Source organism: Heteronotia binoei, chromosome 20 (assembly GCF_032191835.1).
Source record: "Heteronotia binoei isolate CCM8104 ecotype False Entrance Well chromosome 20, APGP_CSIRO_Hbin_v1, whole genome shotgun sequence".
Lineage (NCBI taxonomy): Eukaryota > Metazoa > Chordata > Lepidosauria > Squamata > Gekkonidae > Heteronotia > Heteronotia binoei.
The window spans coordinates 16,939,982-16,954,814 of record NC_083242.1 but is presented as its reverse complement, the minus strand read 5'-3'; the positions used below and the strand labels follow the sequence as shown (position 1 = coordinate 16,954,814).

Below are 14,833 nucleotides of genomic sequence, written 5' to 3'. Positions count from 1 at the left end.
AAGGAGCACAGTTATTTCCAGTAATCCTAAGAATTTAAGGTAGTGAAGAAATCAAGATGGAAGGATTCTCTCCCACTAGGTCTAATTTTTTATCTGCTTAATGCCTAAACTTGGCACATTGGATTGAGGAATGAAGAGCATAGAATTCATTCCCACATTTATTTGTGCCACTGTCTCCCCTCAAGGCAGTTCATACAGTTTAATAAGATTTACAGCTGAAACCATTGAAAATGCATTAGATATCTATTGAAACAGCATAAAAGAGGAACTGAATCATAGCTATCCAGCCAGTTTCGTTTGTTGTTGTTTTAAAAAAACTCAGGTCGCGGTCAACCTCTGAATGGACCAATTTGTGTGGCGGGGGGCGTTCAGTTTGGTGAGCTGCTAAAGATAAAACATTCCATAGTAAGGGCATTCTTTAGTTTGGTGTAGTGGTTAAGTGTGCGGACTCTTATCTGGGAAAACGGAGGTTGATTCCCTCCTCCTCCGCTTGCAGCTGCTGGAATGGCCTTGGGTCAGCCATAGCTCTGGCAGAGGTTGTCTTTGAAGGGGCAGCTGCTGTGAGATCTCTCGCAGCCCCACCTACCTCACAGGGTGTCTGTAGTGGGGGAAGAAGATAAAGGAGATTGTAAGCCGCTCTGAGTAGGGCAGGGTATAAATCTGTAGTTGTCTTCTTCTTTGTCTTCTACCTGCCTCCCTACCCTACTCTAGCATTCCATAATCTCTACCTGCAGAGTTCTTTATAGGCTGATTTGAGTGTTGCCAAGGCACTTGAAAGTAAGTTAGGATGTGCTTACAGACTTCAGCGGAAGGTTCAAAAGAGAGCAGAGAGTTTCCTTAAATGTCCTGGCCCCAGATGCTGTACGTCTTTAAAGTGTAATGCTGACAATGAAGCATTCGTAATACGAGCGTTGCATAGTCTGTGGTTAGCACCTGTTATCCTTTTGAACCAACTCAAGTCCCTGAATGATTTTCAAAGGATTTCATTACTAATCCAACCGGGAAGTACCGTGAACGGTGGCGGTGGGCAAGTCTTTAATTGAAGGTATTACCGAGAATCAGTAACTGGAGTACAGAGGCCTTTTCAGTTGCTTGTCACTTTAGAGATGCCCACTTGCTTTTCACACTGCCTCAGGCAACGGATTGGTTTTGAAATGAAAACTGTTTGCAAGCAGGCTGTTGCTCCGTTACCAAGTCCCAGGGCAATTTTCTCAGTACCCTCACATTTTACATCCTCTCTGTATTGGAGAGAGATTTACTGTGGTGTCCTATGTGTCCATTCTAAGTCTGTTGAAGTCTGTGCTGTTTGTCTGCTTAGCAAAGCACTGGCAGTGGGAGTATGGACAGGACTGCAGCCAGGATTTTCCATTTATGGGAGGCTAGAGAAAGAGAGGAAGGGAGGGTGGAAAGAAAGCAACTTTAAATGCATTCTCCAAGCATTTCCCGAGCTTGGCTTGGAGAAGGGATTTATAGAGCCAAGTGCCTTCTTCCAGCTTGCTTGCTCCCTTGGCCTCACCCCCACACGCTGAGCTCCTGGTTCCAAGGTAAGCCTGCAGCAGGAAGCTCTGTCTCTCCCCTCATCACAGGCAGGCCCCTCTTGAAGACTTCTCTTGCCAGATGGTTTAAACTGCCTTGAAAGAGAAGCCATCCCCAGGATCTGCATGGAGCAAGGAGAGCCAGTTTGGTGTAGTGGTTAAGTGTGCAAACTCTTATGTGGGAGAACCAGGTTTGATTCCCACTCCTCCACTTGCAGCTGCTGGAATGTTCTTGGATCAGCCATAGCTCTGGCAGTGGTTGTCCTTGAAAGGGCAGCTGCTGTGAGAGCCTTCTCAGCCCCACCCACCTCACAGGGTGTCTGTTGTGGGCGGGAGAAGATATAGGAGATTGTGAGCTGCTCTGAGTCTCTGATTCAGAGAGAAGGGCAGGGCATAAATCTGCAGTCTTCTTCTTTCCCCATCACACACAGATCCTGCTTGTAGGCTTCTCTTGCCCAGCAGTTTGGGATTGGAAACCGGTGGTGTGAAGTAGTGGGGCTGGGACCCTGGGGTCCCCCCCCCCCTTAGCTATAGGCCTGAGCATGGGTGTCTTGCATGTGTTTATTTTATTTTTGCTTTCCACCCACGAATAGCAACCTCACCCCAAGAACCCAAGCGACAAGCCTCGGAGCAAGAAATGCAAAGACCCCAAGCCCCGAGTGAAGAAGCTCAAGTACCACCAGTACATCCCCCCAGACCAGAAAGGTGAGAAGACCGAGCCGCAGATGGACTCCAATTACGCCCGCCTGCTCCAGCAGCAGCAGCTTTTCTTGCAACTGCAGATCCTGAGCCAACAGCAACAACACTACAACTACCAGACGATTCTTCCCGCCCCGCTCAAGTAGGTCGAGTGTCGGCAAGGGTTGTGGGGGAGGGGGGGAAGGCGGTGGAATCCTCCTCCAAGGGCGAGAAAGCAGCCTCTCATAGGGAGAAATCTCTGCTGCCAGGCCTGCTTGGGTATAGTGGGGTTTTGCAGCCATCTGGGGAGAAAGCAGGTTGTTGGATGAAAGAAGATTTCAGTTAGAAAAGAGCGGTTTGGGGAAGGGAGGGGGGAACCTGTTGCGTTTCTGCATATTGTTTGGTTTTGTTCAGTTTCTATCCCACCCTCCCCCATAAGCGGGCTCCAAGTGGGTCTGAACAGAGATATAAAATCATAAAGAATTAATTCAATTTTAAAGCAGCTCTCTCAGAGCTCTCTCAGCCCCACCTAACTCGCAGGGTGTCTGTTGGGTGGAGAGGAAGGGAAGGTGATTTTAAGCTGCTCTGAGACTCCAGGTGAAGAGTGGAGGATAAATCCAATCTCCTCCTCTTGTTCTTCTTCCTCTTCCTCCTCTTGGTGGAAGCCATTGCCCTCTATGCCATCGAACGAGTATGAGGGCAGTTTGGACAGGAGGGAACAGGATGAGCAATGCCATGTCATAGGTGGGGTCGTGTCCTCGTACATTCGTGTTAATACTTTTAAAGATTTAAACTCTGCAACCCAAGGCTGTGATCTGCTGTGCATGGCCCAAAAAAAAGGGGGGACACAACTGGTTCAAGGGTCATTGTAGTGGCGCAACTGGACACACAAATGCCTGCCAGACACTGCAGCAGTTTAAGATGATTCAACAACACCCTGACCTGGATAGCCCAGGCAAGCCTGATCTCATCAGATCTCGGAAGCTAAGCAGGACTGACTCAGGCAAGTATTTGGAGGGCAGACTTCCTTGGAATACCAGCTGTCGGGAGGCAGGGGCAGGCTGTATTCAACCACCACCCTAAATATCCTCCAGGCCCCCAGTAGAGGTCAGTCATCAGAGGCCGCCAGACTTCCAGGCGTAGACACACACACGCTCACGCATGCAGGTGTGCACACACACACTTCAAAAATCCCAAAAGAAAAGATGATTCAACAGCACTGTGTGTGAATCAGAAGTGTCTTTTAGGAGGGTGGCCTGTGACAGTGCTAAATGCAGTATTGCCCAGGTAAACATGATTAGGATCAGCTACCAGATTTACACACACACACAATGTGAATTCCAAACCTGTAGTCCAAGCAGACTTCCAAAATATGCAGGGTTTTTTTTCAGCGGGAATGCAGTTCCGGATGGCTTGGTGCCAGGGGGTGTGGTCTAATATGCAAATGAGTTTCTGCTGGGCTTTTTCTACCAAAAAAGCCCTGAAAAATACCGACCAACTTTACTTAGTGCAGCAATTAATTGCCAGTGCATCTGGGATTGGGTTGCTAGGTGCTGCCACCAGAAAGAACTGGTGACGTGATTTTGCTGTGTGAGCTGCTGCTGCTCATGTTGAACACATAACCTAGGGGTATTTATTTCATATGCCGAAGCTGAACTGTATCCAGTGGGCAGAGCCTTGATCCAGGGATTGTGAAAATCCAGATATAGGTGGGCTGCAACTACACTGGGAAATTATTCTGACTGACCCTGCCAGTATTCCAGTCAGTTCATGCACAATTGTTTCAGGATGATGAAATGCTGGCTGGTTCAAACTGCATAGTGGTTCAGTGCAGAGGAAAACATTGTTTGGATTCAATGTGTGAAATACTTTATGTCTCATCCCAACATGAAGTCCTTTCAACAGTTTTCATAGATAATATTTTAATCTTGTAGTTTGGTTCAGGCAGCGTACATGAAATGTTTCAAAGCAAAATGGAAATTGACTTGAGATGTTAAAAATAATGTTATGTGCAAAAGAAGAAGAAGAAGAAGATTTTGAATTTATATTCCGTCCTATACTCTGAATCTCAGAGTGGTCACAATCTCTTCTACCTTCCCCCCCCCCCCCACAACAAACACCCTGTGAGGTAGGTGGGACTGAGAGCGCTTTTTATAGCAGCTGCCCTTTCAAGGACAGCTTTTATGAAAGCTATGGCTGACCCAAGGCCATCTCAGCAGGTGCAAGTGGAGGAGTGGGGAATCAAACCCGGTTCTCCCAGATAAGAGTCCACTCACTTAACACTACACCAAACTGGCTCTTTGGTGTGAGCTTTGTTTGCATTTATTTTGTCTCTGAAGGCCAGTGAGCGACAACCAGAGCACCAGTGGGAACGGACAACTGACTACTTTGAACAGTAGTACATTGTCAACAGCGGCCAGCACTCCAAGACAGAACAATGCTATCTCCAATAGAAAGCCAGGACCGCTGCCTCCTAGCCTGGATGACTTAAAGGTAAAACTAGGACTGCTCTGTCTTTTCAGGGGTGGATGTTGGTGGCACAAAGGAATGCTTGCTGCGGAGTGGGAGGAAGTTTTCCTCAACCCCTCCCCCCACACAGACACACTTCACTACTCCACTTGGCTGTTTTGGCCCCATTTTTGAAAACGTCGTCTTCTTTCAGCCAATCAGGGATCAGGCATGAGCCAGTAAAATTTAATGGCATGATAACACGATAAAGCCATTTCCTGGTGCTTGATGCTGGCTGAAAACCCAAGAAGCAATATCTTCTCCAAACATTATATGTCAGTGGTGGCCAAACTTGCTTAACGTAAGAGCCACGTAGAATAAGCATTAGATGTTTGAGAGCCACAAGACAGGAAGGAAGGTTATGGGAGGGAGGGAGAGGTGGAAAGAAAACAACTTTAACTTTAAATGCATTCTCCAAGTTGGCTTGGCTTGGAGAAGCGATTTAAAGAGAGAAGTGCCTTCTCTAAGCAGTGCAGCGGGAGCTTCAAGAGCCACACAATATGTTTGAAAAAGCCACATGTGGTTCCCAAGCCACAATTTGGCCAACCCTTTTATATACAAGACCTTCAGTGCTTGTCATTGATTTAGGCCAGGCTATGCTGTGGTTTGAGACATGAGACAGCAAAGGCAAAGTGAAGATCTGTTTGTGCTAGAAGGACATAAGAGAACATGTTGGATCAGGCCAGTGCCCATTCAGTCCAACACTCTGTGTCACAAAGTGGCCAAAAAAAACCCAGGTGCATCAGGAGGTCTATCTGTGGGGCCAGGACACTAGAAGTCCTCACACCGTGTCCCCCCAAGCACCAAGAATACAGAGCAACACTTGCCCCAGACAGAGAGTTCCAACAATACTCTGTGGCCAGTAGCCACTGACGGACCTCTGCTCCATATGTTGATCCAGTCCCGAAGCTATCTATGCTTGTAGCCACCACCTCCTGTGGCAGTGAATTCCACATGTTAATCACCCTTTGGGTGAAGAAGTACTTTCTTTTATCTGTTCTAACCTGACTGCTCAGGAATTTAATTGCGTGCCCATTAATTCTTGCACTGTGAGAAAGGAAGAAAAGTATTTCTTTTTCTACCTTCTCCATCCCATGCATCATCTTGTAAACCTCTATCATGTCGCCCCTCAGTTGACATTTCTCCAAGCTAAAGAGCCCCAAGCGTTTTAAACTTTCTCCATAGGGAAAGTGTTCCAACCCTTGAATCATTCTAGTTGCTCTTTTCTGGACCTTTTCCAATGCTATAATCTCTTTTTGAGGTGCACAATAGATCCTAAGCCAGAGTCAAACAAACTGTGTGGTCTTTTCCAGTTTCTAGCATCAAGGAGCAACCCCACATCATGACCTCATCCTAAGGCATTGCTCCTCTTGCACCTCCTGGCAGTAGTATGTGCAGCAACAGTTTCTCACAGAGTCATAGAGTTGGAAGGGACCTCAAGGGTCATCTAGTCGAGCCCCCTGTACGATGCAGGGAATTCACCAACACCTCCCGCCCACACATACCCTGAGTGACCAAGAAAACCCCTCCAGAATCTCTGGCCAAACAGACCTGGAGAAAAATTGCTTCCTGGCCCCAAAGTGGCAATCCGCATTTCCCTGGGCATGGAAGAAAGGACTTCCTCTTGAAAAAAGCAAGTTTCACAAAAGACAAATCAGGAGATAGTGGCTGTAACCATGAATGCAAATGATCACTGGAGCAATGTAATGGAGAGCGCCTTGGCCTTGGACTGGAGTGGCCCAGATTCAAAATTGGCTATGAAACTAATCAGATAGCTTGAGTAAGTTGCTGTTTCTCATCCTCACTTACCCCACGAGGGTATCGTGGGAATAGGTGTGGGGACAGGGGAGCCGTGCATAATATCCCCAAGCCAGCGTGGTGTAGTGGTTAAGAGCTGCAGACTCTTAATGTGGAGAACTGGGTTTGATTTCCCCACTCCTCCTCCCCCCATGAAGCCAGCGGGTGACCTTGGGTCAGTCACAGTTCTCTCAAAGCTTTCTCAGCCCCACCTCTCTCACAGGGCGTCTGCTGTGGGGAGAGGAAGGGAAGGCGATTGGAAGCCACCCTTGGGACTCCTTCGGGTAGTGAAGAACAGAGTATAAAAACCAGTTCTTCTTCTTTGTAGTAATTCTTGGGGAAAGGGCTGGATTAAAGACAAGGAGCTTTTTTTAGTAAATGATTACTAATAATCCTGATGACCTCCTTGAAATGGCCCTCTGTTTAGTTAGGGGAGAGCCTGTCCTGAACCATAGAGAGCTGGTCAAGGACATAGCCAGGATCCCTCTCCCCCACCCTAACACTTTGCAGCCCGCAGCTCCATCCATCCCCCCTCCCCTGTCCATTCCATGCAGCTTCCTCCACCTCCCTCCTCTCCACCTGCTGCTTTTGCTCCTGCAGTGCACTGTGCCCTGCTCCGCAATCCTGGCTCCCGCTGCTGCTGCTTTGTCAGCTCAGTCATGGCAAAAAAAGAGAGAAGCAGGCTGGGCCCCAGAAGTCCCCCTTGGAATTTGAGGAGCGGGCCCCAACCTGGAAGCTGGATGGCAGGGCCCCCACAGGCCCTCCTGTGGCTACTGCAGATGGTGTTTTAAAATGAATGAGGTCGTTGCTAAGGTGCCCAGACGTGTGCTCCTTTCCTTGACTTCACATATATTTTGCAAAGCCCTCTTCTGCATGTGGAAGGAGAGGGACCTCTAGTCTGTCTTCTGGGATTGAAGCCAGCAGATTCTCAGTTTTTACAATGGAGGAAAACAGGAAACCTGAAAGTTGTTACAGTCATTTAACACCCCAATGCCCCCAGCCAAAGATTGCGATCGTGCAGACAAGACATTATCACTAACAAAACTGCAGAGCTCTGAGCATTCCTTGTCCCAAGCATTCATCAATTCTTTACAGTTCCTTACTAAAATGTGTGAATTCATGCACTTACCTTTTGCTGGATCATTGGCCCACATGCTAGGTTTCAAAGTATAAAGTCATTCATATATACATTTGACCCAGCTGAATTGTCCATTTTATCTGTGTTAACGCTTTGGCTGGCTTTCTTTATTACTCAGTTAATCATTAGGCTCATTTGTGCACCATTCTCTGAAAAAATACGTTCAAGTGAATTTAAAATAAAATTACATTGAATCACAATAAAACACAGTATATATCAGGGCTTCTTCTGTAGCAGGAACTCCTTTGCATATTAGGCTACACCCCCCACACATACCCTATGTAGCCAGTCCTCCAAGAGCTTACAGTAGGACCTGTAAGAAGAGCCCTGTAAGCTCTGGGAGGATTGGCTACATCAGGGGGCGTAGCCTAATATGCAAAGGAGTTCCTGCTACAAAAAAAAAAATCCCTGATATTATATAAATACTAAACATAAGATTCTGCCTGCTATGGAAATCCTCCGTGCCTTAGAAACGCAGACCTATAACTACTGCAATAGAAAACAAATTTCTTCCTTCAATCTGGAGCTTCCTAAGGGCTCTCACTTAGGCACAGGCAGTTGCCTGAGTACTGCAATGTTAACCAGGGCCGGCTCGCCCATTAGGCAAACTAGGCAGTTGCTTAGGATGCCGGCAGGGTGGGGGCACCAAATTCAGCCTCCTCCCCTCCCCCTTGGCAAAAGACTAGTTTTCCCTCCCCTGCGCCTCCTCCTCCCTCCCGCACCCCAGGTCTATTTTAATGCTGGGCAGGGTGATTGTGTGCCAGTCCCAGGCTGTCTAAGGGCCACCCCCCTCCTCGGCCGATCAGTAACAGATGCCAAAGATCCAAATGGTGCCCCCACCCATTCTGATGAACATAGCAGCTCTCCTGGCAGGTAAAACTGCACTGCATCCTCACTCAACGCCCAGGCAGGCCGGCAGCCGCACTAATGAACCTTGTCCCAAGAGAATGCCGCTGCTGCTCCCTTCTCCCGAAGCAGGGAAAGGAGGGAGCAGCAGCAGTGCCCTTTCGGGACGCAATTTGTTAGTGCAGCTGCTGGCCTGCCCGGGCCTTGAGTGAGGATGCAGCATCGTTTTACCCGCCAATCAGCTGATCGGCAGGGCGAGGGCTTTTAGACAGCCTGGGAGTGGCACACAATCGCCCTACCGAGCATTAAAATAGACCTGGGGCAAGGAAGGGAGGGAGGAGGAGGTGTGGGGTGGCATGGGGTGGGGTGGCGCCACGGGAGAGGGGAGGAGGTATAGGGTGGGGGAGCGCTGTGGAGGGGGGCAGCAGGCCACCAGTCTCCTAGGCCGCCATGCACCGTTGGGCTGGTGCTGATGTTAACGATGTTTCTACACATGCAAGGTGACAGTGAATGTGGGAAGCCTCATACGTGCAGGAGCCTCACGTGTTTGTTGGAGCTTGCATGCAGAATTTGTGAGAGACGAATTGGCCTTTGCGGCCTAATTTTTTATTTACCTTTTTTAAAAAAAAATCTCAGGTGGCCGAACTGAAAATGGAACTAAAGCTAAGGGGATTGCCCGTGTCTGGAGCAAAAATGGATCTTATTGAGCGTCTGAAGCCCTATCAGGATCTTAACAATAATTCTGTCGGCACAAGCAGCGCACCAGCCGCAACGACCTCCGCTAACAATGCAAGCAATCCCGGGGAAGTAGCTGCCGTATTCCCTGCTGCTACATTAAACAAGCCAGCGGCTACTTCCGTTCACTGCTTTCCTTCGGAAACCACACCTGCCGGAACTGGCAGCAAGCCGACGTACATGGAGTGCCTCAGCTCCTCTCTGCCCATTTCCCCGTCTCCTTCAGAGCAGTCGAACCTCAGCACCGACGACACTAACATGGCGGACACTTTGACTGAGATCATGACCCTGATGTCACCGCCGCAGCTTCCGGGCACGTCACCCACTAGAGCATCTGCCAACGAAAACGGCATCACCAACGGGAGCGCACCAAGCACGGAACTGGCAGCAGCCGAAAAGGACCGCAGGCTGAAAGAAAAAGAGAAGCAGATCGAAGAGCTCAAGAAGAAACTGGAACAAGAGCAGAAGCTGGTGGAGGTGCTGAAAATGCAGCTCGAAGTGGAGAAAAGGGGTCACCAGCAGCCCTCCCAGATCCCCGCGAGTTCAGCCCCCATTTTGAATCGGAAGCACGCTGGCCCCGCAGTCAAAGAGGAACGGGCTTTAGCAGATTGCTCTGATGGGAGACAATCCCTGCCCGAGGCCGGCCAATCTTTGGGACAGCCCGCTTCAGCAGGAGTCCAGAATCTCATTGCCAAAAAGGCTCTTGTGATCAAGCAGGAAGCTCCTCTGGCCAAAGTGGAGCCCCAGAACATCATATCTCAGTTTTACGTAAGCTCGCACAGGCAGCCCCAGGCAGCCGTTGTGGCCCAGCCGCAGGCTGTCCTCACCGCACAAGGAACAGCCCAGCTGCTCTTGCCAGTCTCTCTCCAGGGTCCAAATCCCACCACCTCAGTGCAGCTCCCCGTGGGCAGTGTCCAAGTACAGGTAGGAAAGCTTTCCTCTGCTTTGAGTTACTTGAATCAGAGTCTGGAGAAAGACAGGTGATTTCTCCTCTTGAGTTTCCTGGGGGAACCTGCAGTCTATGAATTCCCTGATAATAACATACAGACATTTTTAAATAGCACGTGGAGGAACCAACAGAAGAACAAAGAACTATCTTGATATAGAATGTTTTGGGAAATGGGATGCTGGAGATTGAGTATTCTAGCCAGGGGTCATTTCACAGGGGAAAAAAAAGAGGTGCCGGAGCTCATTAACACAACTCATTTGCATAAGCCACATACCCCAGACATCACCGGAAAGTGCACTAAATTGTATCAGCTCAGCATCTACTTTCAAATCTACTTTCTTGAATTATCATTGTCATCTTAAAACCTGGCTCCCATCGCACTTTTTAAATTGCTTTCTCCTATATGGCCACAGTGGCATGATGAAGATTTCCATCTGTCTGCTTTATATATTTTGGTTATTTTTCCATTTTTTGTGGGGGGAAATATTAGAAAATTTGTCAAATCTTAAGAGTTCAGCAAAAAACTCACAGGGTTTGAACGATGGAGCCCAGAACCAAGGGGGTTTTTTTGGAGGCGGGGGAGAAGAAAGAGCACAATAAAATTTAAAGGTTCTGGAGCTTTGCTCCTGTGAGCTCCTGCCCAAAATGAGGCCTGATTCTAGCAATGAAAATATTTTTTTAAAATGCGTGTGTGTGCATGCGTGCACCTGGAAGTCATGGCGACTTCTGGTGACTGACCCCTACTGGGGGCCTGAAGGATATTCAGGGAGGTGGCTGAATAAAGCCTGCCCCTGCCTTCCCGACTGCTGGTATTCCAAGGAGGTCTCCCATCCAAGTACTTGCCAGAGTTGACTCTGCTTAGCTTCCAAGGTTGGGCTTGCTTGGGCTACCCAGGCAATGAAAACCTTTTTACTTGGTAAAAGTCAACCAGGCGAGGCCATTACATTCTGGGCTGCCGCACAAAAGAGAAGGGTTAACCTTTTCCCTTTGCACTGTTTTTCCCATAGGAGGAAAACATAACTGGGATGTGTTTCCTCCAGCAGGGTAAAGTACCCCTCTGGGAAGCCATTGGAGGTCAAGAAAATGGTACCAGGGGAAATAGGTTTTTTGAAAAACCTTCTTGATTCAAATCTAGACAACCTTGCTGCTGTTTACTAGGGGAATACATTTGGGTGTCACTGTCCAAAATCCAGTATTGCATATCCTGTGCAATACGCTCAGATGAGTAATTGACCTAAAGGAAAATACCTCCATCTTTTCTTAAAGGCCTGTTTAGGACATGTCTGAATGTTCTTTTTGGTGGCTTTGCTGCATCTGCAAGTGTGGTCTGCTTCCCCCTTCCACTGTCAAAGGATGAGGAGGTTTAAGGGAACAGCAAAGGGAGAAAGTACTTGACAGCAAGTAAAGCCTATAGTGAGGGAACATTATATGTACAGAGATTAATAAAAAATGAGAACTTTTTAAAGAAGATGCACATTTTCATTGTAAACCATGAGAACTTTTTAAAGAAAGTTGTGCATTCTTGTAATCTGGAAGACTGCCAGTGACTCAAGTGCATCTTTTTGAACTCTTGCAAGAAATCCTAGCAGGGCCTTTTTTGTATCAGGAACTCCTTTGCATATTAGGCCACACACCCAGGGCCCGCAGCACCCCAGGCAGCCTTGTCTTCTGCCGCTGCCGCCCCCCCCCCCCCCCACTCTCCCTGCTGCCCCTTCACAGCAACAGAGGAAGACAGCAGTGATCAAGGCAGGGAGGGAGGGGAAGAAGACGGGGAGAAGTGACAGCAAGGCAACGGAGGAAGAGAGCAGCGATTGGCGTGGGGAGGGAGAGAAGCAGCAGCAAGGCAGAACTGAATGCTGCGTGCCTAGGAGACCTTGCTGCTGTTGTTAAAGCTTCTGTTTTCTGTCTCCTGTGAAACCAAACCATTCTCTTCCCCTCCCATAGGCTCAACCACAGCCAGGAATGCCAAGCATGGCACAGATATCAACTTCTTCGAGCTTGGTCCAGAAGGTGCCACAGATGCACGCTTCGTCCCCTAAACCAAACAGTCCCCAACAGCATGTGCTTGGTCAGACACCGCAGAATAGAAAGGTGGGTAAATCGCCACAGGAGTAGCTGCAGCAGTTTAAATTCCCTGCTTTGCGGGTTGTAAATTTACCCATGTGCTCTTTAAGTCTGTGGTCTTATGTTAAGCAGGATACACTGTGGAAGTGGCTGCCAGGCTTAGTATTGCGCTTCTTTGTTCCATCACTTAGATTCAGGTTGGAGTTGCTCCGTGCGAGCTAGGACAGCACAGAGCACACTAATTCATGCAGCATGTAGCTCACAACTTTCAAGCCAGTAGCTCACAAAGTAAAATTTTTGCAGAGTTCTTCTCCAAGAAGTCAATAAGAGAACTACAAACTCAATTTTGCGTCTTCTCAGTAGTACTCAATAACACGACTGTCTCAAATCCACTTTCACATTTTCCGACATAAAACGCCTCTTTATTTAATGCCTGGTTTATTTGAAGCTGTGGCCCATTCAAGCAGGCCATTAACTTTTGATTATGAAACCTTCTGTCTGCTGAAGGTTGTACAACCTCACGCAAGCCTGTTCTTTTGGCGGAAGCGAGGGCCAGTCTGGTGTAGCAGTTAAGTGCGTGGGCTCTTATCTGGGAGAACCGGGTTTGATTCCCCACTCTTCCACTTCCATCTGCTGGAATGGCCTTGGGTCAGTCATAGCTCTCGTAGGAGTTGTCCTTAAAAGGGCAGCTGCTGTAAGAGCTCTCTCAGCCCCACCTACCTCACAGGGTGTCTGTTGTGTGGGGAGGAGGGGGGAAGGTAAAGGAGATTGTGACAGAGCACTCTAAGACTCTGAGATTCAGAGTATAAGGTGGGATATAGATCCCATTTCTTCTTCTTCTTCAACAGAGCAGAGTAGTAAGATATAAACCCTTGGTTTCAGTCCTGTACCTCTCAGCAGCTGGCACAGCTGTCCCCCTGACGGGAGGTGCCACTGTTCCTTGCCCCTTTTGCCCAGGCACTAGGACACAGCTGTACTCTTGCTACTGAGATAATCCACATGTGGAGGCCTGAGGGTGTGATGGACTCTCAGATGCCCAAGGGTCCTCTGGGCTCACTCTGAGGTGTGTCCCCCACCACATTCAGACTGTTGGTATGGAACATGAAAGTGCTCTTTAGCCAGCACTAAAGCAGATTAATTTTGATGACTGGGTCTGATAACGGTCATTTGTAAATGTCAGGCATGACTGCTACACGACATTCAGTGGGGGGACTGCCCTTGAAGATTGTTCATAACCTGCAGCTGATGTATCATCTAACTACTCATCTTAAGAGTGAAGGACCCACCAGTGCCAAACTATATGGAAGATCACCAACTGGAAAGCCCAGTTCAGTTAGTAGTTTAGAGACTTGAAAGCATTACACAGCTAGGTCGGTCCTTTGGAAGTCATGCCCTCCCACACTAAGGCTGCTTCTTTGTCCCTTAAGATCCAACAACAGATTCAGTCACTACAGTCATTTTCATTTGTAAGAGCTCAAAGCTGTCTTTCCCCCATCATGGTTGTCCATCTTTGGAGGCTTTTCAAAAGCTGGGAAGGCATTTGGATTCTCTCCAGACGTAATTACTTTAGGATTTATTATAGTAATCACTGACAGTATTAGAAACTACTTTGCTAAATCATCATTGTTTTATTTGAAGTGTATATAACAACAAATTCTGTTTTTTGCAGGTATTTCCCTCTACCTCACCAAATGCAGTGTTTTCCTATCAAAATCAGTCTGTGACAACTGTACAGCCATTGTTTAGTCAGGCATCAAGCACAACCGTTCACTCAGGAAACCAAGTTCCCTTGGTACAAAATGGACCCAGTGGCCCTCAGAAGGTATGATCTCCTTATCCGGTCTACCAGCTAAGTAGTGCTGGAGAGAGAAGAGTTAACAGAGGGGTTAATGGTGTGCAGGCATTCTGGAGTGGTGGGGGGCAACTTTGCAATATTCAGGCAGCAGTGAGCCTCTCAAAAGGTACAGAAGATGGTGGCATCTTGCTTCTTGGCAAGAATTTTGGAAATTCAAGAGCATTCAGGATAGGGAAAGATCCAAAGTTGGGAGAATGGGGATTGAAAGAAGCACATGAGTTTACAAGTTCTAGACCTAGACCCACACACATAAAACGGCGTCATGCATAGATTATATAATCCTGGAAAAGAATAATAATATGTCTTTTAAAAAATTCTAAACTTCCCAATCTGGATATTTGACCATGGTCTTTTAAGTATTGAATTGGAGTTAAATTTACCAATAACAAATAGACCCTGGAGATATAATAATTTAATAATGGCAAAAGAAGAGGATAGAAACTTTATGAAAACACAGATAAATCTATATTTTAAGGAAAATAGAGGAACGGTTCCCACTGATATATTATGGAATGCTGCCAAAGCAGTAATAAGGGGGCATTATATAAAGAGCGAAAAGAGGATGAAAAGAGAATGGTACGAAAAGAGACAAGCCAAATTTCAGGAATTGGAGAAGTTACAAAAGGAACAAACGATAAAATATTGCCCTGCAAAACAGAACAAAATAAAAGAGTTCCAAAAACAGCTGGAGGCACTAGACATAGCTACAATATGGAAAAAGGAAACTA

At 47.5% G+C, this 14,833-nt stretch overlaps 1 protein-coding gene across 3 annotated transcripts in view; it reads left to right on the top strand.

Annotated features, from left to right (window-relative positions):
- Window positions 1–14,833, top strand: part of MRTFB (myocardin related transcription factor B) — a 163,083-nt gene that overhangs the window by 135,368 nt on the left and 12,882 nt on the right. For 2 of the 3 annotated variants that reach the window (XM_060260839.1, XM_060260840.1), the window contains 5 exons: window positions 2,129–2,376; window positions 4,553–4,706; window positions 9,139–10,161; window positions 12,131–12,277; window positions 13,920–14,072. In XM_060260839.1, the coding sequence (XP_060116822.1) occupies window positions 2,129–2,376; window positions 4,553–4,706; window positions 9,139–10,161; window positions 12,131–12,277; window positions 13,920–14,072 (1,725 nt within the window). The remainder of the gene's footprint in view (window positions 1–2,128; window positions 2,377–4,552; window positions 4,707–9,138; window positions 10,162–12,130; window positions 12,278–13,919; window positions 14,073–14,833) is intronic. The other variant, XM_060260841.1, reaches the window with a different exon arrangement.